The sequence below is a fragment of the Oncorhynchus mykiss genome, chromosome 5, assembly GCF_057628025.1.
Source record: "Oncorhynchus mykiss isolate SJ-2025 chromosome 5, ASM5762802v1, whole genome shotgun sequence".
Classification (NCBI taxonomy): Eukaryota; Metazoa; Chordata; class Actinopteri; order Salmoniformes; family Salmonidae; genus Oncorhynchus; species Oncorhynchus mykiss.
Window position 1 is genome coordinate 44,722,305 of NC_143026.1, and position 22,334 is coordinate 44,744,638.

General features: G+C 40.5%; 2 protein-coding genes across 6 annotated transcripts in view; both read left to right on the forward strand.

Annotated features, from left to right (window-relative positions):
- Positions 1-19,798, forward strand: part of LOC110523909 (spindlin-W) — a 30,202-nt gene extending 10,404 nt beyond the window's left edge. For 3 of the 5 annotated variants that reach the window (XM_021603049.3, XM_021603050.3, XM_021603047.3), the window contains 4 exons: positions 11,410-11,455; positions 13,153-13,412; positions 13,672-13,905; positions 14,264-19,798. In XM_021603049.3, the coding sequence (XP_021458724.1) occupies positions 11,410-11,455; positions 13,153-13,412; positions 13,672-13,905; positions 14,264-14,463 (740 nt within the window). In that variant the 3' untranslated portion in view covers positions 14,464-19,798. Of the gene's footprint in view, positions 1-11,409; positions 11,456-13,132; positions 13,413-13,671; positions 13,906-14,263 lie in introns of all 5 variants that reach the window. The other 2 variants (XM_021603051.3, XM_036977631.2) reach the window with 1 other exon arrangement.
- Positions 19,799-20,027: 229 nt separating this feature from the next.
- Positions 20,028-21,394, forward strand: nxnl2 (nucleoredoxin like 2). The gene is made up of 2 exons (XM_021603052.3): positions 20,028-20,584; positions 20,944-21,394. The coding sequence occupies exons 1-2, from the start codon at positions 20,283-20,285 to the stop codon at positions 21,113-21,115; spliced, it is 474 nt and encodes a 157-aa protein (XP_021458727.1). The 5' UTR covers positions 20,028-20,282; the 3' UTR covers positions 21,116-21,394.
- The last annotated feature ends 940 nt before the right edge of the window (positions 21,395-22,334 follow it).

A 22,334-nucleotide genomic window follows, 5' to 3' on the forward strand; every position in this document is an offset into this window, starting at 1 on the left:
GAACTCAGGAACTTGGCGCCTTACCACTGGTTTCCACTAGTTACCACAGCCACAAAGTCAAGTTGGCTATAGCGTAAAAATGAATGAAAACACAAATTAGGTATAAGTTAGGGTTGTGTTAGGGAAAAGTTAGCAGTGTGGTTATGTTTAAATTCAAATTTTAATAAGATAAATTGTAGAATTAGGTGGCCTGTATGACTTTGTGGCTGTGGTAACTTGTGACGACCCATACAGGGGCCAACTGTCCTAACTGCCTAGTGCGGTATTTGCTCGCAATGCACATAATTGTATTATCAGAGCGTGCCAGTGGACCTCTGGTAAGTAGGCTATGTTTTATTGAGAAAGTTTACCTTGGTAGGCCGTCATTGTAAATAAGAATTTGTTCTTAACTGACTTGCCTAGATAAAAAAAAAAAAGGTTAAATAAATAAAAATGAAATACCCCCAAAATGAATATTTATGTGCAATTCTCCCAACCCACAACTTCTCACCTGAATTACTTTTTAATTGTACATTTTAAGGCGCAAAGGCTTAAATTGGGGTTGAGAGTTACCCTTTAAAGAGACAACGCACACTTTTATAAAAAATAAAAAAAGATTGCTTCTTCTATGCAAATGTCGTTGATCAGTAGGTTCAAATGTTTAAGATTGGTCTGCCGGTTCACTGAAATTGTTTGCTTTTACTTTCTTTCTACCTTCCGAAAATACATCTCATCTGTGGTGACAACTGATATGTCCTCTCCTTTTTCAGTCTCGAACTAAGCATGTAACTGCATTGACAGTCATTGATTTACAAGTCATTTCGTATGCCGAACAACCCCAGGCAATATATTAGTCGCCTAGTCAAACTGCGCGCTGTTGGTCAGTGTGCGAAGGGAGAGGTAAGCGGCCTATTCCTATTCCTTGCACATCTACGCATGGTACCTTCAGCATTCAAATGCTTGTAAAATGGTTGCGTACTATTAGGCTTTATTAATTGAGTGGCAACCACTGTAATTGGTTATTGTTGTCAAATGCTGTTGGAAAATTGTGTTTTACCGGAATAAAAGAAAGCGACCAGAGACACATCTCTCATCTGGCTATAGCCTATATACAGTGTCTTCAGAAAGTATTCACACCCCTTGACTTTTTCCACATTTTGTCGTGTTCCAGCCTGAAGTGAAAATTGATTAAATTGAGATTTTGTGTCATTGGCCAACACACAATACCCCATAATGTTAAAGTGGAAATATGTTTTTAGAAATGTTTACAAATTAATAAAAAATGAAACCTGAAATGCCTTGAGTCGATAAGTATTCAACCCCTTTGTTATGGCAAGCCTAAATACGTTCAGGAGTAAAAAGTTACTTAACAAGTCAATACGTTGCATGGACTCACTCTGTGTGAAATCATGTTAAACCCTATTATCGTTGAATGACCACCCCATCTCCGTACCCCACACATACAATTATCAGTAAGGGACCTCAGTCGAGCAGGGAATTTCACAGATTCAACCACAAAGACCAGGGAGGTTTTCCAATGCCTCGCAAAGAAGGGCACCTAAAAAGCAGAAATTGAATATCACTTTGAGCATGGTGAAGTTATTCATTACACTGGATGGTGTATCAACACACCCCCTCACTACACATACGCAGGTGTCCTTCTTAACTCAGTTGCCGCACAGGAAGGAAACCGCTCAGGGATTTCACCCTGAGGCAAATGGTGACTTTAAAACAGTTACTCGGTTTAATGCCTGTGATAGGAGAAAACTGAGGATGGATCAACAACATTGTAGTTACTCCACAATACTAACGTAAATGACACAGCGAAATGAAGGAAGCCTCTACAGAATAAAAACTTTTTCCTTAATTTAAAGCATTATGTTTGGGGCAAATCCAATAGATCACTTAGTACCACTCTTCATATTTTCAAGAATGGTACTGGCTGCATCATGTTATGGATATGCTAATTGCTGCAAAAGGTGATTCTTACATGTATTGACTTGGGGTTGAATGTAATTAAGATATATTAGTGTTTTATTTTTCATGTATTTTCTTAAAAATGTTCGAATTTTTCTTCCACTTTAACAGAGTATTTTGTGTAGATCGTTGACAAAACAATTACAGTTAAATACATTTTAATCCCACCTTAACACAAAATGTGGAAAAAGTCCATGGGTGACGCAGCAGTCAGGATTTGAGCTAGCCACACTGTTTTTTTACAAACACAGTTCTTACAAAGTTATGTCCTGAATGTGACCAGTTTATTTTTGGATGCAGTAGCGACAGCATACACAATCATCCAAACCGGAAAATGTAGGCTACATTAGTGGATGTCAATTTAAGGTAGCCCTAACACCTCTCCGATTCAGAGGGGTTGGGTTAAATGCGGAAGACACATTTCAAGGCATGCAGTTGTACAACTGACTAAGTATGACACAAGTAATTCTTCCAACAATTATTTACAGACAGATTATTTATTTTATAATGAATTCACTGTATCACAATTCCAGTGGGTCAGACATTTACATACACTAAGTTGGCTGTGCCTTTAAACAGCTTGGAAAATATAGAAAATGATGTCATTGCTTTAGAAGCTTCTGATAGGCTAATCGACATCATGTGAGTCAATTGGAGATGTACCTGTGGATGTATTTCAAGGCCTACCTTCGAACTCAGTGCCTCTTTGCTTGACATCATGGGAAAATCAAAAGAAATCAACCGTTTTTCCAACAATTGTTTACAGACACATTATTTCACTTATAATTCACTGTATCACAATTCCACTGGGTCAGAAGTTTACATACACTATGTTGACTGGGAATTTAAACAGCTTGGAAAATTCCAGAAAAAGATGTCATGGCTTTAGAAGCTTCGGATAGGCTAATCGACATCATGTGAGTCAATTGGAGATGTACCTGTGGATGTATTTCAAGGCCTACCTTCAAACTCAGTGTGTCTTTGCTTGACATCATGGGAAAATCAAAAGAAATCAGCAAAGACCTCAGAAAAGAAATTGTACATCTCCACTAGTCTGGTTCATCTTTGGGAGCAATTTCCAAACGCCTGAAGGTACCACGTTCATCTGTACAAACAATAATACGCAATAATAAACACCATGGGACCACGCAGCCGTCATACCGCTCAGGAAGGAGACGCATCTGTCTCCTAGAGATGAACGCACTTTGGTGTGAAAAGTGCAAATCAATCCCAGAACAACAGCAAAGGACCTTGTGAAGATGCTGAAGGACACAGGTACAAAAGTATCTATATCCACAGTAAAACGAGTCCTATATCGACATAACCTGAAAGGCCGCTCAGCAAGGAAGAAGCCACTGCTTCAAAACCACCATAAAAAGGCTAGACTATGGTTTGCAACTGCACATGGGGACAAATACTTTTTGGAGAAATGTCCTCTGGTCTGATGAAACGAAAATAGAACTGTTTGGCCATAATGACCATTGTTAAGATTGAAGGAAAAAGAGGGAGGCTTGCAAGCCGAAGAGCACCATCCAACCGTGAAGCACGGGGGTGGCAGAATCATGTTGTGGGGGTGCTTTGCTGCAGGATGGACTGGTGCACTTAACAAAATAGATGGCATCATGAGGGAGACAAATGATGTGCATATATTAAAGCAACATCTCAAGACATTAAAGCTTGTAAGTTAAAGCTTGGTCGCAAATGTGTCTTCCAAATGGACAATGACCCCAAGCATACTTCCAAAGTTGTGGCAAATTGGCTTAAGGACAACAAAGTCAAGGTATTGGAGTGGCCATCACAAAGCCCTGACCTCAATCGTATCGAAAATTTGTGGGCAGAACTGAAAACGCATGTGCGAGCAAGCATGGCTACAAACTTGTCTCAGTTACTCCAGCTCTGTCAGGAGGAATGGGCCAAAATTCACCCAACTTATTGTGGGAAGCTTGTGGAAGGCTACCAAGTTAAACAATTGACCAAAGTTAAACAATTTTAAGGGCAATGCTACCAAATACTAATTGAGTGTATGTAAACTTCTGACCCACTGGGAATGTGATGAAAGAAATAAAAGCTAAATAAATCACTCTCTCCTATTATTCTGACATTTCAAATTCTTAAAATAAAGTGGTGATCCTAACTGAATTAAGACAGGGAATTTTTACTTGGATTAAATGTCAGGAATTGTGAAAAACTGAGTAAATGTATTTGGCTAAGGTGTATGTAAACTTCCGACTTCAACTGTACATACATAATGTATGCTACAGTAGAAACAACACGAATTACAGAAAATAAGGCACTTACTTTGAAAGGAACGCACACATGTCCAGTTATTATTCGTAAGGAAAATAACAAGTAAGGCATTGCGAGCGCCAGCCAGGAAATGTTCCAATTCGTGCAAAACTGTGCAAATGTCTGCATACTTGATCTGCAGAAGCATTGGTGAAGTGCTTGGGCTGTCCTCGAAGAGGCTCAGTAAAGCCTCAAACATAAATTGTCCGCAACACTGAAATTGGCTACTTCAATGTGAATTAATGAGGTGGAACACACCTCAATTCAAACTGTTGTTATAAAAAATAAACAAATGAATTTACATGCATTTTATTATTCATATATAATTCATTTAATATTCATATTTTGACATATCATGTTTATAAATATTTGATATGAGTCCCCATTTAACCAGGCCTATCTTCCATTACTAGTAAATGAAGCAGACATAATGTAAATTCATGTATAGTTTTTTCGATGATTTACAAATTCCAATACAAAATTAGTTTAGTCTAATTGGGCAACTCAACCAGCTGGTTGCGATATTTCAAATAACATTTTATTGGTCACATACACATATTTAGCATATGTTATTGTGGGTGTAGGGAAATGCTTTTCTATGCATTTATCTATCAAAGTTTAAATTATGTAAACAACAATTCTTTACTTATGGCATATACTGAGGCTAAATACACATATTTTGCAGCATTTGTTTGTTTATATTTTTTGTTGGTGTGCCAGTTACAGCATTAAACAATCTGTGTATATGGTCATTTTTAGATATAAAGTTTATTACTTCATAATCAGGACAGCAATCAGTTTTGCGAGTAGCACCGCATGGTTGAAGCAGGAGATCCTTACTCCCTAAACACTACCAAACGATCAAAAACATTAATTTTGAGACGGGGGTGAAATCCAAATTTGTGCTATATTCAGTATTCATTGTAATAGCTGTCATGGATATTATATTGATACATTACTAACTCAAACACTTTCAATCTGGAAAAATGAGAAGTGGGTGATGGTGATTAAATTATGTGAAATAAAAAGCATATATTGCTCCCCAATCTGATAGTGGGGTGGTAGAGGCCTGCTAGTCTCCCTTATGGCTCAGCTCAGATGATTACATACACTATAGACACACAGTGCATTCGGAAAGTATTCAAACCCCTTGACTTTTCCCACATTTTGTTACGTTACAGCCTAATTCTAAAAATGATTAAATAGTATTTTTCCCCCTCAGCAATCTACACACAATACCCCATAATGACATAGCAATGGGTCTGAATACTTATTTAAATAAGGTGTTTCTGTGTTTCATTTGTAAAAACTTTAAAAAAAGTTTTTGCTTTGTCATTATGGGGTATTTTGTGTAGATTGATGTGGATTTTTTATATATATACAGTGGGGACAACAAGTATTTGATACACTGCCGATTTTGCAGGTTTTCCTACTTACAAAGCATGTAGAGGTCTGTATTTTTTTTATCATAGGTACACTTAAACTGTGAGAGACGGAATCTAAAACAAAATTCCAGCAAATCACATTGTATGATTTTTATGTAATTAATTTGCATTTTATTGCATGACTTAACTATTTGATCACCTACCAACCAGTTAGAATTCCGGCTCTCACAGACATGTTCATTTTTCTTTAAGAAGCTCTCCTGTTCTCCACTCATTACCTGTATTAACTGCACCTGTTTGAACTCGTTACCTGTATAAAAGACACCTGTCCACACACTCAATCAAACAGACTCCAACCTCTCCACAATGGCCAAGACCAGAGAGCTGTGTAAGGACATCAGGGATACAATTGTAGACCTACACAAGGCTGGGATGGGCTACAGGACAATAGGCAAGCAGCTTGGTGAGAAGGCAACAACTGTTGGCGCAATTATTAAAAAATGGAAGAAGTTCAAGATGACGGTCAATCACCGTCGGTCTGGGGCGCCATGCAAGATCTCAACTCGTGGGGCATCAATGATCATGAGGAAGGTGAGGGATCAGCCCAGAACTACACGGCAGGACCTGGTCAATGACCTGAAGAGAGCTGGGACCATAGTCTCAAAGAAAACCATTAGTAACACACTACACCATCATGGATTAAAATCCTGCAGCGCACGCAAGGTCCCCCTAATCAATCCAGCGCATGTCCAGGCCCGTCTGAAGTTTGCCAATGACCATCTGGATGATCCAGAGGAGGAATGGGAGAAGGTATTGTGGTCTGATGAGACAAAAATAGGGCTTTTTGGTCTAAACTCCACTCGCCGTGTTTGGAGGAAGAAGAAGGATGAGTACAACCCAAGAACACCATCCCAACCGTGAAGCATGGAGGTGGAAACATCATTCTTTGGGGATGCTTTTCTGCAAAGGGGACAGGACAACTGCACCGTATTGAGGGGAGGATGGATGGGGACATATATTGCGAGATCTTGGCCAACAACCTCCTTCCCTCAGTAAGCGCATTGAAAATGGGTCGTGGCTGGGTCTTCCAGCATGACAACGACCCGAAACACACAGCCAGGGCAATTAAGGAGTGGCTCCGTAAGAAGCATCTCAAGGTCCTGGAGTGGCCTAGACTCCAGACCTGACCCCAATAGAAAATCTTTGGAGGGAGCTGAAAGTCCATATTGCCCAGCGACAGCCCCGAAACCTGAAGGATCTGGAGAAGGTCTGTATGGAGGAGTGGACCAAAATCCCTGCTGCAGTGTGTGCAAATCTGGTCAAGAACTACAGGAAATGTATGATCTCTGTAATTTCAAACAAAGGTTTCTGTACCAAATATTAAGTTCTGCTTTTCTGATGTATCAAATACATATGTCATGCAATAAAATGTATTGGCTGATTTCTTTTGATTTTCCAATGATGTCAAGCAAAGAGGCACTGAGTTTGAAGGTAGGCCTTGAAATACATCCACAGGTACACCTCCAATTGACTCAAATGATGTCAATTAGCCTATCAGAAGCTTCTAAAGCCATGACATGGCTTCTCCGCTATGCAATCTGGTTTCAGAGCTGGTCATGGGTGCACCTCAGCCATGCTCAATGTCCTAAACGTCGTCATAACCGCCATCGATAAGAGACATTACTGTGCAGCCGTATTCATCGACCTGGCCAAGGCTTTCGACTCTGTCAGTCACCACATTCTCATCGGCAGACTCGACAGCCTTGGTTTCTCAAATGATTGCCTCGCCTGGTTTACCAACTACTTCTCTGATAGAGTTCAGTGTGTCAAATCGGAGGGCCTGTTGTCCGGAGTTCTGGCAGTCTCTATGGGGGTGCCACAGCGTTCAATTCTCGGGCCGACGCTCTTCTCTGTATACATCAGTGATGTCGCTCTTGCTGCTGGTGATTCTCTGATCCACCTCTACTCAGACGACACCATTCTGTATATTTCTGGCCCCTCTTTGGACACTGTGTTAACTAACCTCCAGACGAGCTTCAATGCCATACAACTCTCCTTCCGTGGCCTCCAACTGCTCTTAAATGCAAGTAAAACTAAATGCATGCTATTAAATCGATCACTGCCCGCACTTGCCCGCCCGTCCAGCATCACTACTCTGTAGGGCTCTGACTTAGAATACGTGGACAACTACAAATAACTTGGTGTCTGGTTAGACTGTAAACTCTCCTTCCAGACTCACATTAAGCATCTCCAATCCAAAGTTAAATCTAGAATTGGCTTCCTATATCGCAACAAAGCATCCTTCACTCATGCTGCCAAACATACCCTTGTAAAACTGACCATTCTACCGATCCTCGACTTCGGCGACGTCATCTATAAAATAGCCTCACCACTCTACTCAACAAATTGTATGCAGTCTATCACAGTGCCATCCGTTTTGTCACCAAAGCCCCATACACTACCCACCACTGCGACCTGTACGCTCTCGTTGGTTGGCCCTCATACTCGTCGCCAAACCCACTGGCTACAGGTTATCTACAAGTCTCTGCTAGGTAAAGCCCTGCTTTATCTCAGCTCACTGGTCACCATAGCAGCACCCACTCGTAGCATGCGCTCCAGCAGGTATATCTCACTGGTCACCCCCAAAGCCAATTCCTCCTTTGGTCCCTTTTCCTTCCAGTTCTCTTCTGCCAATGACTGGAACGAACTAAAAAATCACTGAAGCTCATATCTCCCTCACTAGCTTTAAGCACCAGCTGTCAGAACAGCTCGCAGATCACTGCACCTGTGGATAGCCAATCTGTAAACAGCCCATCTACAGTGCCTTGCGAAAGTATTCGGCCCCCTTGAACTTTGCGACCTTTTGCCACATTTCAGGCTTCAAACATAAAGATATAAAACTGTATTTTTTTGTGAAGAATCAACAACAAGTGGGACACAATCATGAAGTGGAACGACATTTATTGGATATTTCAAACTTCTTTAACAAATCAAAAACTGAAAAATTGGGCGTGCAAAATTATTCAGCCTCTTTACTTTCAGTGCAGCAAACTCTCTCCAGAAGTTCAGTGAGGATCTCTGAATGATCCAATGTTGACCTAAATGACTAATGATGATAAATACAATCCACCTGTGTGTAATCAAGTCTCCGTATAAATGCACCTGTACTGTGATAGTCTCAGAGGTCCGTTAAAAGCGCAGAGAGCATCATGAAGAACAAGGAACACACCAGGCAGGTCCGAGATACTGTTGTGAAGAAGTTTAAAGCCGGATTTGGATACAAAAAGATTTCCCAAGCTTTAAACATCCCAAGGAGTACTGTGCAAGAGATAATATTGAAATGGAAGGAGTATCAGACCACTGCAAATCTACCAAGACCTGGCCGTCCCTCTAAACTTTCAGCTCATACAAGGAGAAGACTGATCAGAGATGCAGCCAAGAGGCCCTAGATCACTCTGGATGAACTGCAGAGATCTACAGCTGAGGTGGGAGACTCTGTCCATAGGACAACAATCAGTCGTATATTGCACAAATCTGGCCTTTATGGAAGAGTGGCAAGAAGAAAGCCATTTCTTAAAGATATCCATAAAAAGTGTCGTTTAAAGTTTGCCACAAGCCACCTGGGAGACACACCAAACACACCAAACATGCTCTGCTCTGGTCAGATGAAACCAAAATGGAACTTTTTGGCAACAATGCAAAACGTTATGTTTGGCGTAAAAGCAACACAGCTCAACACACCATCCCCACTGTCAAACATGGTGGTGGCAGCATCATGGTTTGGGCCTGCTTTTCTTCAGCAGGGACAGGGAAGATGGTTAAAATTGATGGGAAGATGGATGGAGCCAAATACAGGACCATTCTGGAAGAAAACCTGATGGATTCTGCAAAAGACCTGAGACTGGGACGGAGATTTGTCTTCCAACAAGACAATGATCCAAAACATAAAGCAAAACCTACAATGGAATGGTTCAAAAATAAACATATCCAGGTGTTAGAATGGCCAAGTCAAAGTCCAGACCTGAATCCAATCGAGAATCTGTGGAAAGAACTGAAAACTGCTGTTCACAAATACTCTCCATCCAACCTCACTGAGCTCGAGCTGTTTTGCAAGGAGGAATGGGAAAAAATGTCAGTCTCTCGATGTGCAAAACTGATAGAGACATACCCCAAGCGACTTACAGCTGTAATCGCAGCAAAAGGTGGCACTACAAAGTATTAACTTAAGGGGGCTGAATAATTTTGCACACCCAATTTTTCAGTTTTTGATTTGTTAAAAAAGTTTGAAATATCCAATAAATGTCGTTCCACTTCATGATTGTGTCCCACTTGTTGTTGATTCTTCACAAAAAAATACAGTTTTATATCTTTGTTTGAAGCCTGAAATGTGGCAAAAGGTCGCAAAGTTCAAGGGGGCCGAATACTTTCGCAAGGCACTGTATCTACCTCATCCCCATACTGTATTTATTTATTTATCTTGCTCCTTTGCACCCCAGTGTCTCTACCTGCACATTCATCTTCTGCACATCTACCATTCCAGTGTTTAATTGGTATATTGTAATTACTTCGCCACCATGGCCTATTTATTGCCTTAACACCCTTACCTCATTTGCACTCACTGTATATAGACTTTTTTGTTTTCTTTTTTCTACTGTATTATTGACTGTATGCTTTGTTTATTCCACATGTAACTTTTTGTTGTTGTTGTATGTATCAAATTGCTATGCTTTGTCTTGGCCAGGTCGCAGTTGCAAATGAGATCTTGTTCTCAACTAGCCTACCTGGTTAAATAAAGGTGAAATGAAAAAAAATAATAATAATAATAATAAAATTATCTGGAATTTTCTAAGCTGTTTAAAGGCACAGTCAACTTAGTGTATGTAAACTTCTGACCGACTGGAATTGTGATACAGTAAAATAATCTGTCTGTAAACAATTGTTGAAAGAATGACTTGTGTCATGCACAAAGTAGATGTCCTAACCGACTTACCAAAACTATAGTTTGTTAAGAAGAAATGTATGGAGTGGTTGAAAAACGAGTTTTAATGACTCCAACCTAAGTGTATGTAAACTTCCGACTTCAACTGTAATTAGATTGGTAAAAACGGAAGTCAGTGGTTGTATAATTGATTCATTATTGCATACATGACTGTCTCTGAAAAAAAGATGAACATCAAAAATGTCAAATGTAATTATACCTCAAAAGATCTGTCTGGGTCAAGTGCCATTCTGTGACTTTGGCGTTTTTGTTGTTGCTGTGGTATCGAGTGTTGTGATGGTATTGAGTGTCATGATACTTAACCTGGTATCAAAGTCAAACGTCTGCTATCATGACAACTCTGCTCTTTTCTGGGCAGTCTTCTCTAGATCGTTCCACTCTAAGCCGGTTCTCTTTGTATCTGCCTCAAGCTCCAGGTGTTTCTCGACACCCTTCTTTCCTTTTGCCAGCCTTGTGAGTTCCAGGATCCAGCTTGCCTGGTGATGTTGGAAACACCTGGACACCTATTCCCTTTTATAGTGCACTACTTGTGTTTCCTTAATAATGCACTTCTTTGGACCAGGGCCCCATAGAGGCTTTGATCAAACATAGTACTCGGGAGGCCTATAATAGGGAATAGGGTGCCATTTGAGGGGGACAGACTTTGTGGTTTGCTTTTGTTATCTTCAGATAATAATCAGGTACATTTAGCATACTAATAAGAGTAGAGTAGCCTAGCTACTGAATAGATTTACTAGATTAATTTGCATTAGAATAATGTTTTAAAATGTTTTTGTTTTTAAGGGCACTCAGGTGTTTCTGCAAATATGAAGAAAAAGAACTCCCACAAGTAAGCCAGGAATCCTCTACTTACCTTAGCTATTATGTACCCTTTGTGATTGTGCATTTGTACAACATTCAGCATTCAACTGTTTTGAATAGACATTTTGCTTAGTAGGCCTATTAAATGAACGGCTAAAACCATCTGCAGCCTACTTTTGACTATGTAGAGAACAGTGGATAAGATACATAGATTATTTAGTCTAGTAGTGCCACGCTGAATACCTGAATATCTGATACTGGTCTTTAGTGGCCTGCTGAAGAGAATACTGGGCTAGTATCAGCTGTGCAGTGACACACTACCATGGTATGGTCAGTACTATATTCACACTTCAAAGTACACAGTCTTTACGGGTCTCATGTAGACAGATCCAGGGAATGAAAGCAGATCAGAGTACACACTTGACTATTATATTGTCATGGGCTACAATGCATTTTGGAAAGTATTCAGACACCTTGACTTTTTCCACATTGTTACCTTACAGTCTTATTCAAAACTATTTTTTTTAAGTCCATATAAATCTACACACCATACCCCATTATGACAAAGCAAATAAAGGAGTGTAATTTTTGCAAATGTATTAAAAATAAAAGAAGAAATAACTTATTTACAAAAGTATTCAGACTCGAAATTGAGCTCAGGTGCATCCTGTTTCCATTGGTCATCCTTGAGATGTTTCTACAACTTGATTGGAGTCCACTTTTGGTAAATTCAATTGATTGGGCATGATTTGGAAAGGCGCATACCTGTCTATATAAGGTCCCACAGTTGACAGTGCATGTCAGAGCAAAAACAAAGCCATGAAGGTCTCTCAGACCATGAGAAACAAGATTCTCTGGTCTGATGAAACAAAGATTGAACTCTTTGGCCTGAATGCCAAGCGTCACGTCTGGAGGTAACCTGGCAGTATCCCTACAGTGAAGCATGGTGATGGCAGCATCATGCTATAGGGATGTTTTTCAGCGGCAGGGACTGAGACTAGTCAGGTTCGAGGGAAAGATGAACGGAGCAAAGTACAGAGAGATCCTTGATGAAAATCTGTTCCAGAGCACTCAGTACCTCAGACTGGGGGGCGAAAGTTCACCTTCCAAGACAACGCAGTAGTGGCTTCAGGACAAGTCTCTGAATGCCCTTGAGTGGCCCAGCCAGAGCCTGGACTTGAACCCGATCAAACATCTCCGGAGGGACCTGAAAATAGCTGTGCAGTGACTCTCCCCATCCAATCTGACAGAGCTTGAGAGGATCTGCAGAGAAGAATGGGAGAAACTCCCCAAATACAGGTGTGCCAAGCTTGTAGCGTCATACCCAGACTCAAAGTTGTAATCAATGCCAAAGGTGCTTCATCACAGAACTGAGTAAAGGGTCTGAATACTTATGTAAATGTGATATTTCCGTTTTTGCTTTGTCATATGTGGTATTGTGTGTAGATTGATGAGAGGAAAAAAATGTGTTCATCAATTTTAGAATGAGGCTGTAACGTAACAATGTGGGAAAAGTCAAGGAGTCTGAATACTTTCCAAATGCACTGTATATATTTAATCAATTCAATATTTTTGTCTATTTGATGTACTATAAAATGGATTTAGTTAGATTAGTAGCTAATGTAAGGGACTGACAGCCATCAGGTTTTCACCCTTTTCATTGGCTAAGTGGATGTTTGTTCCCCAAATTCCCCTTTTTCATAAGTTATCTGAAACATCGTTCAGGAAACAAAAGAACAGCATGGGCCCCAACAAGGCAGTGTCGTCGGTGCCGCGGCGTAACATCGTGGGCTGTCGTATCCAGCACATCTGGAAGGAGGGGAGCGCTACATCTCAGTCGCAGTGGAAAGGCACGGTGCTGGACCAGGTGCCCGTCAACCCCTCGCTCTACCTCATCAAGTACGACGGCTTCGACTGTGTCTATGGCCTGGAGCTGCATAAAGATGAGAGGGTACAGGGCCTCGAGGTGCTCCCTGACCGTCAATGTAAGACCTTGGTCTATGTATACATGTTGTTTATATTGATTGTCATTTGGTATTAATTGATTAACGCAAAGTCGCAGACAAGTTTCTGTTGGTGCTCTAATGGTGTTACACCGTTCATGGTGCTCCTCAACTGTTAATAATATGAATTGTGAGTTTGATCGTTGATATTCACGAATTAGTAAGTCTTCCAATGTATACGTTAAACCTGGCAAATAACCTTGATACTAGATGTTACCATGTACCATGTACTCTGTTGCAGCCTCTACGCGCATCAGCGACGTCAACCTGGCTGACACAATGATAGGGAAGGCAGTGGAGCACATGTTTGAGACGGAGGACGGAACTAAAGACGAGTGGAGGGGCATGGTTCTGGCCCGGGCACCCATCATGAATACCTGGTTCTTTATCACCTACGAGAAAGACCCCGTCCTGTACATGTACCAGCTCCTAGACGACTACAAGGAGGGAGACCTGAGGATCATGCCTGACTCAAGTTAGTCCTGTCCTTGGAGTTAGGCTGCACTTCAAAATGACAATAGACCACTCTCTCTTGATTGTAAAGACTGCTTAAAGCTAAGATGTGTGTACGAGTTTATTAACATTTTATAAGCATGCATGAGCCTTTATAATGTCTATACTCGCCTGATGATGGGTGGGTTGCTTTTCATGATGATAACAGGCTACTCTCTCTTCATGATAAAAGCGTTGTGTTCTTCAAGGTCTCTCTTGTAAAAGAGATGAACCAGGTTGAATAAATAGATAGGGGAACATGTTTGAGTTTCCAATGATTTCCCATGAATGAGTTACATATGGCAAATTAACTTAAACTTGTGTTGTTGTTTGTCTCTTAGATGACGCTACGCCGGCGGAGCGGGAGCCGGGGGAGGTGGTGGACAGTCTGGTGGGGAAACAGGTTGAGTACGCTAAAGAGGACGGCTCCAAACGAACTGGCATGGTCATCCACCAGGTGGAGGCCAAACCCTCCGTCTACTTCATCAAGTTCGACGACGACTTCCACATCTACGTCTACGACCTAGTCAAGACCTCCTAAAGGCCACCTTTGACCTCTGACCCCCTTTTCACACTACTGAGCCGAATCGAGCAGTGCTGGTCTGTTTACGTGTCTATCCGCCATTGCTGAAAAGGACTATGTGGGGGGAAAATATTTCATAGCGAGCCAGTATAGCCTGGTTCGGGTCAGCACGGTAGTGTGAAAAGGCTACTGGGTCGCTGGGCCCAGAGGACAGGAGGCCTGTCTGGGGAGTTAACGATGGATGCGGAGGTTGTGGGGAAACTCTACCATGCAGGAAAGACGATCAACCACCACCATCACCACATGGGACCTTATCTTATCCACCAATTGTCCCAAAATATCTCTTCAACGTTTCGTGCAAATGCTTCTTTGAGATGTGACAGACGGACAGCTGGATTGGATATTTCACTGAAGCCTTTGGATTTCTACTCATGAAACATCTCTGATAGCTCTAGTCAGAGAAGGAAAAATGGGGCACTGTGCATCTGAATTAGTGGCCACAATTTGTTTCGTCCACTGTCTATCCCCTGTAGTTGAGTGATCCTATGGATACATCCCATCAATCTCTAAGGGAAGGGACAGGGAAAAGATATCAAGCCTTATATTTGCACACTGCATATAAAGTTGGTTGGCATCTCATTCGATTTTTTTCATTGATTTGATGACCAAACCAGTCATAGCAATGTATCTCCTATATATGTGTGAGTGTATGAGCTCTTGTTTTTTTTTTGTTTTTTTTGTACATGCAGTTCTGGAGTCCCCATATCTTACGGTGGTCAGTAACTACAGTACTTGGGTTTGTTTCAGTCTCGTAGAATCATTCAAACCCTGACTATGATTACATTTGTTTCTTTGCGATGTTGAAAGATATGCAACAACATATGCAGTGAGCAAAGAAATGTGTAGAAGTTACGAGAGGGAGGTGACCAGAGTTTTAAAAGGATGCTTTGAGATTTTGGCAATGAGGCCCATCATTTACTTACCCAGAGTCAGATGAAGTCGTGGATACCATGTGTATGTCTCTGCGTGCAGTTTGAAGGAAGTTGCTAACTAGCGCTAATGCAATTGCTAACTAGCGTTAGCATAATGACTGGACGTCGTTGCCAAAATCCCAAGGTATCCCTTTGATTCAAACGTTTTATTTTTTTTTCCAAGAACTTGTTTACTTTATACTGTATTTAATGTATATTCATAGAAAATGATAGTTTGATACAGATTTAGTTCTATCACAGCACTAATTTCAAAAAATCTTCTTAGAAAACATAGAGGATTTAAGAGCACTTGTTTGTTTGAGTTTTTTTGTCTGAAAGGACAATTATATTTTGATCATCTCAACAACACTATTCAAAAATGGTTAACCAGTGAGAGCGTTAATCTGTTGTCCTGAGAAAGATTTTGTTTAATATGCCTTGCCAAATCCCTCGACCCTTATAATTCATTATTCATTCATAATAACAGCAATAATTATTCAGATAATAATTGTTTATTGTTGTTCCTGTATTCATATGTGTACAACAGTTTGTTTTGTTGGGAAAATCTATTTTCATTACTTTTTTACTTAATCATCACATTCTTCTTGACCTCTGTGTTAAACACACTTTCTGTTTAATTGTTCTAGTAATATTTTAGTAAACTGTTTTCTCATGCCTTTTAAAAACTGAAGATGGTATGGTAAAAGCACTGCAAAGTAAGACAATTATTTAGAAGTAAAAATTCCATACCAGCTCCTGAAAAGTGTTCTAAATTCAGCAGTACCAGTACAACAGTACTAGAGTGATTTTCAAAACATTTTCACACAACTGTTAATACACAAGAAGTATTCAAAACTTTAAATGCAACACCCACTTTATGGAGTGCATAAAATATTGTACTGGAGGAAAGGTTACTCGCCCTGAAAGAGATTTTTATTTGCTGTGTGTGTGTCTGTGTGTGTGTGTGTGTGTGTGTGTGTGTGTAACCAAACTACATGTTCCACCAGATGACCTCTTAGTATGCTCCTTTAGGGACGTTACCCCTGTTGTCAGAGAAACAGTGGGCAACTAAGTGGTCTAGAACCTCTAAAATACAGATGTTGTTAATTAATTATTAATGTAAACGTTCCATGTGACTAACTCCCAACACTCCACCCTTACTGCTTTCTCCATGCCCTCCATGACACTGAAGCGGTGTATGTTCAGATGCAGTCTCCGAAGAGGGGTAGTACTGTTCTTTACAGTATTCTGCGTAGTAACAGAACAGATGAGCTGTTGTGACTGATTTTGAGATGAAGTCCCTCTGTTAGAGGAGTAGCTAATGCTTCCTCTAGGTTAGCAAACTATGACTGAATGGTAGCTGTAGGGATGGATAGAAAAACCTGAGAGTATGTATATCGGTTATAATAAAGATTATCATTTTAAGACGCATACAGCATAAAGCCCCTCTATACCAGAAAGGCTACACACAAGTAAATATGTTCTATAACCTGTTGTATTCCAAGCCGCAAACTGATTTGTGTTTTATGCAAGATGTCACCTTCAGAAAACAATTGAAAGGGTTTGATGAATTGGCCTTTCACACTTGCGTACTGTAGTGTTGTACTGTGTTTGATGTCAGTTCATTGTGGGATAGAAAAAAATACCATTTGTTTTGCATGAGTAGCGAAAACAGAACTGTAAGTGGAAGTTAGTGTGAAAAGTGAGATGCATGTGTGTATCTCTCATTTTATTTAAGCTTTTCTATGATATGATCAATGTGTTTCTTATTGTGACATTCCCTTTCATTCCCCTTTCTTTGCATTTCTAAAGAAAAACAGTCATTTTTTTGTATTCAATTTTTTACCCTGCTGTATGTGTTGTATGTGGTGACAACAGAATGGCCACAGGGTGGTGGTGTTACACAGTATTTGAGGGATTATGTCTTTCACATACGAAACTGATGTTGTCCAAAATAATTATTTATATGTATCTCTTTTGAGTGCCACAAGGAAAATATGAACTCAAAGAAAAAGGCCTTATGAAATTGGTAGGGGTGGGGAAATGTTTATATATAAATATAGTATACATATATATGGTGTGTAAGTGTATGCATGTGTGTGGATGTATAAGGTAGGTAGCACATCTTAGTTACATATCCGAGGAATAAATCATGTACATAGCCATTTTTCAGAAAAATACACTACAAAAGTATGTGGACACCCCTTCAAATTAGTGGATTCAGCTATTAATCCACACAGGTTACTGACAGGTGTATAAAATAGAGCACAAAGCAATGCAATCTCCATAGACAAACATTGGCAGTAGAATGGCCCATACTTAAGAGCTCAGTGACTTGAAATGTGTTACTGTCATGTGATGCCACATTTCTATGTCAGTTTGTCAAATTCTGGCCATGCAAGAGCTGCCCCGGTCAACTGTAAGTGCTGTTATTGTGAATTGGAAACGTTTAGGAGCGACAACGGCTCAGCCGTGAAGTGGTAGGCCACACAAGCTCACAGAGTGGGACCGCCGAGTGCTGATGCGCATAAAAAACGTCTGTCCTCGGTTGCAACACTCACTACCAAGTTCCAAACTGCCTCTGGAAGCAAGGTCAACACAATAACTGTTTGTTAGGAGCTTCATGAAATGGATTTCCATGGCTGAGCAGCCTCACACAAGCCTAAGATAACCATGCGCAATGCCAAGTGTTGGCTCGAGTGGTGTAAAGCTTGCCGCCATTGGTCTCAGTGGAAACACATTCTCTGGAGAAACGAATCACGCTTCACCATCTGGCAGTCTGACGGAGAAACCTGGCTTTGGCGGATGCCAGGAGAACGCAACCTGCCCGAATGCATAGTGCCAACTGTAAAGTTTGGTGGATGGGGAATAATGGTCATGGTTCGGGCTAGGCCCATTAGTTCCAGTAAAGGGACATCTTAATGGTACAGCATTCAATGACATTGTAGACGATGCTGTGCTTCCAACTTTGTGGCAACAGTTTGGGGAAGGCCCTTTCCTGTACCAGCATGGCAATGCGCCAGTGCACAAAGCGAGGTTCATACAGAAATGGTTTGTCGAGATCCGTGTGGAAGAACTTGACTGGCCTGCACAGAGCCATGACCTCAACCCTAATGAACACCTTTGGGATGAATTGGAATGCCGACTTCGACCGCACTAATGTTCTTGTGGCTGAATGGAAGCAAGTCCCCACAGCAATGCAACATCTAGTGGAAAGCCTTCCCAGAAGAGTGGAGGCTGTTTAGGCAGCAAAGGGGGACCAACTTCATATTAATGCCCATGATTTTTGAATGAGATGTTCGATGAGCAGGTGTCCACATACTTTCTGGCATGTAGTGAATACACTGAACAAAAAATATAAACGCAACATGCAACAATTTAAAAGCTTTTACTGAGTTACTGTTCATGTAAGGAAACCAGTCAATATGAGTACATTCATTAGGCCCTAATCTATGGATTTCACATGAATGGGTAGGGGCACAGCCATGGATGGGCCTGGGAGGGCATAGGCCTACCAACTTCGGAGCCAGGCCCACCAACTGGGGAGCCAGGGCCCAGCCAATCAGATTTTTTTTCCCCACAAAGGGACTTTTTTAGAGACAGAAATACTCCTCAGACGATCCGACATGAACAAGCCTGATGTGGACGTCCTGGGCTGGTGTGGTTACACATAGTCTGCGGTTGTGAGGCAGGTTGAATGTACTGCCAAATTTTCTAAAAAGACAGTGGTAGAGAAATGGTAGAGCAATGGACATTACATTTTCTGGCATTTTATTGTCCCCAGCACAAGGTGCACCTGTGTAATGATAATTCAGTTTAATCAGCTTCTTGAAATGCCACACCTGTCAGGTGGATGGATTAACTTGGCAAATGAGAAATGCTCAGTAACAGGGATGTAAACAAATTTGTGCACACAATTTTATAGGAATACGCTTTTTTGTGCGTATAGAACATTTCTGGGATCTTTTATTTCAGCTCATGAAACATGGGATCAACACTTTACATGTTGCGTTATATTTTTGTTCAATATATATAATTAGGGTTTTCATCTCTCAGTTACACTTAATTGTGTTTAAAAAAAAATAAAAACGATATGATTTATATGGCCCTTTTGGATGATGTTGCTCTTTAATAACTTTGTAAAATACAGTGCAATTGGATGGTTGCAGATACATGTAATGTATAGTTGATTCTTCATGTTCGTTGTTGTCTACTTGGCTTCTATTGACCGCATCATCTTTTATTGTTCTGAAGAATGTAGATAGTTAATTTTATTTGAATGTAGAGGTATACACACATTTAAAAACATATACTTTTTATATAATTATTATGTAAGTATCCATATAACATTTGAACAAATTAAAACTTTATGTGAAGTTGTATGTTGGTCTCTCTCTTCGTGGTTTCTCTCCTTTTAGGGATGACAGACTTTGGTATTTATTTTAAAGAAGTTTACTACCGTCATACTCTAGTCTAATAGATAGTCTGTAATATTCATGAGGTTATTTGTATTGTGTTAATATTACAGATTGTACCTTTAAATAGTTCTGTAGAGGACGGAGGACACTGATTGGCCTCACGAGATGTCAATCAAATTGACCGTTTTTTTTAAGCCAACCAACAGCAGCAAGCGCCACACAGCAGTGAGTACAGTTTGTTATGACCAGGTTATGACAGGGAGTAAAGTGATTCAAATAGTGATTGAACACTGAAAACTATGCCCGTGTTGTACTTGGACGAGTGATTAAGCGTCTTGCTTCAAAGTAACGGTTCACGGCGAGTAAAGCTGCAACGGTGACCGTCCTGAACTGGTTTTGGCTACAGTTGCCTAGTTCGTTACTGTTGCGCGTGTTCACTGATCCGACCATGGTGGAGGTATTTGTTGGGAAAACTCTCCTCAATAAAGAAGGGGATCTTATAGACCCAGAAGAAGCTCTCAGGAATAAAGTAGTGGGAATATACTTTTCTGCCGGCTGGTGCCCGCCTTGTCGAGATTTCACCCCTATTCTATGCGATTTTTACACGGAACTTGTCGAGGAGAGCGAACCACCTGCACAGCTAGAAATCGTTTTCATATCTTCTGACAAGTCGAGTGATGATATGGTGGAGTATTATCATGACATGCACGGAGATTGGCTGGCCCTGCCTTGGACGGATCAATACAAACAGTAAATTCTTATGACTGTCTCATCTTTCATGTAGCCTATTCCCATTTGAGTTATTGGAAAGGGATAGTATTGATAACCATGGTTGAACTGGTTTTAGGCCTATATACTTTCCTCCACTGTCTAGCCATAGTACAGCGATTGTAAGCAACAGGCTTTGTAAGAGGTTTATGGGTCACCCTTTGAGGGATTAGGTTTAAAAATAGGGCAATGTCTACCTGCCTGATGAGACAAGTGATTGGAGCTCAGCAAGGCTAGCCTACTGTATTCCTCTGCTAGATTGGGACTTGTATTTTGTATGGTATAATCCATAGAGTTATAAAGTCATGATTATGCCCTGTGCTCTTCCACTTTCCCTCCAGTGATTTAAAGAAGAGATTCAATATCACAGCGGTCCCTAAGCTGGTGATTGTGAAGGAGAATGGAGACGTGATCACAGACAAGGGAAGGAAACAGATCCGGGACCAGGGACTAGCCTGCTTCAGGAGCTGGTTGGAGGTGGCCGAAGTGTTCCAGAACTTTAAAGCTTTATAGACATTCTAGAGTACATAGTTATACATTATAGAGCACCTTCCTTCTTCTGACTTATAAAAACAATTATTTTTGAACAATAGTGGCAATACTAAACTTCTGCACTACAACAAAATAGGGCTTTTTTTCTTTCTTAAATAGGCTAATAACAGCTACAATAGAAACAATGAACAGATATGAGTGGCTTATATTTTCAGAATACATATTTTGAGGTGTTCGGCTATTTTTATATTTTGTTTTATATGACTTAAAATGCACAATAATTAAATCCTTTGCTGTCTGTTTACAGTGTAGTTATTGTTGACTGTGGAGTCTTGTGTTGTTGTGTTATGTATGGAACATTCATGTCACTGTCATTCCCCAGTGTGTCATTAGCATGCTTCTAGAAAAGCCCATAGGATAGTATTTCCACCTTGGCTAATACACCTGAGTGTCACTCCTCATTGCCTTTGCACCTCTTTGCATTTAAGCATCATTTTGTTTTACTTGTAAATTGGCAAGCTCCTCAACTTTGATTATGATAGTCTAGTCACTCAGCACACATCCCAGTCTCTGTAGATTTTATTGTTTTTAAGGTTACCTAAGGGCCTTCTTGTAATCATGCAAAGCAGGCTCCAGAGATTCTATCATGACAAATCATGTTGATGTACGTGAATTGAAAAATGTCCTCTTGATGACTGTAAACGAACAAGGTAATACTAATATCTTTGCACTTTATTTCAGTGATTTTATGGCAAGTTCACTTAATACCTCAAGATGTCGCCATAGACTCACCTATGAGACTACATCCTCAGCTATAAATTGTTTGAAACAGCACTACCTCTCATTGCCTCCTAGGTTGTATGTTTTTCAACCTTATTTTGGGAGAACATTTATTGGAAACAATGCCCTTTTAAAATAACATTTTAAGAGAGTTGCTATTGCAGTATGTCAAACAGGGAAACTATAGTTTGAGGGGGATTTTACCAAATGTTAAGCTGAATTTGACTCTTTGAAGTAAATGAGGCTTTACAAATTGGAGGAATTTTGTGTTAAACACATCTCTCAAAATGCCATAGGCATAGCCCTAGCTAAGTAAGCTCCTCCCCTCCGATTACATTATGGTCTGACTGAAATACTGCCTATATAGTGCTGAGTGGGCCATTCGGTCTTCGGTTGAATATTTTGCAATAATGGGGAATTATGTTGAATCTGTGGAAGAAATGTGCCGTCCTTACTCAAC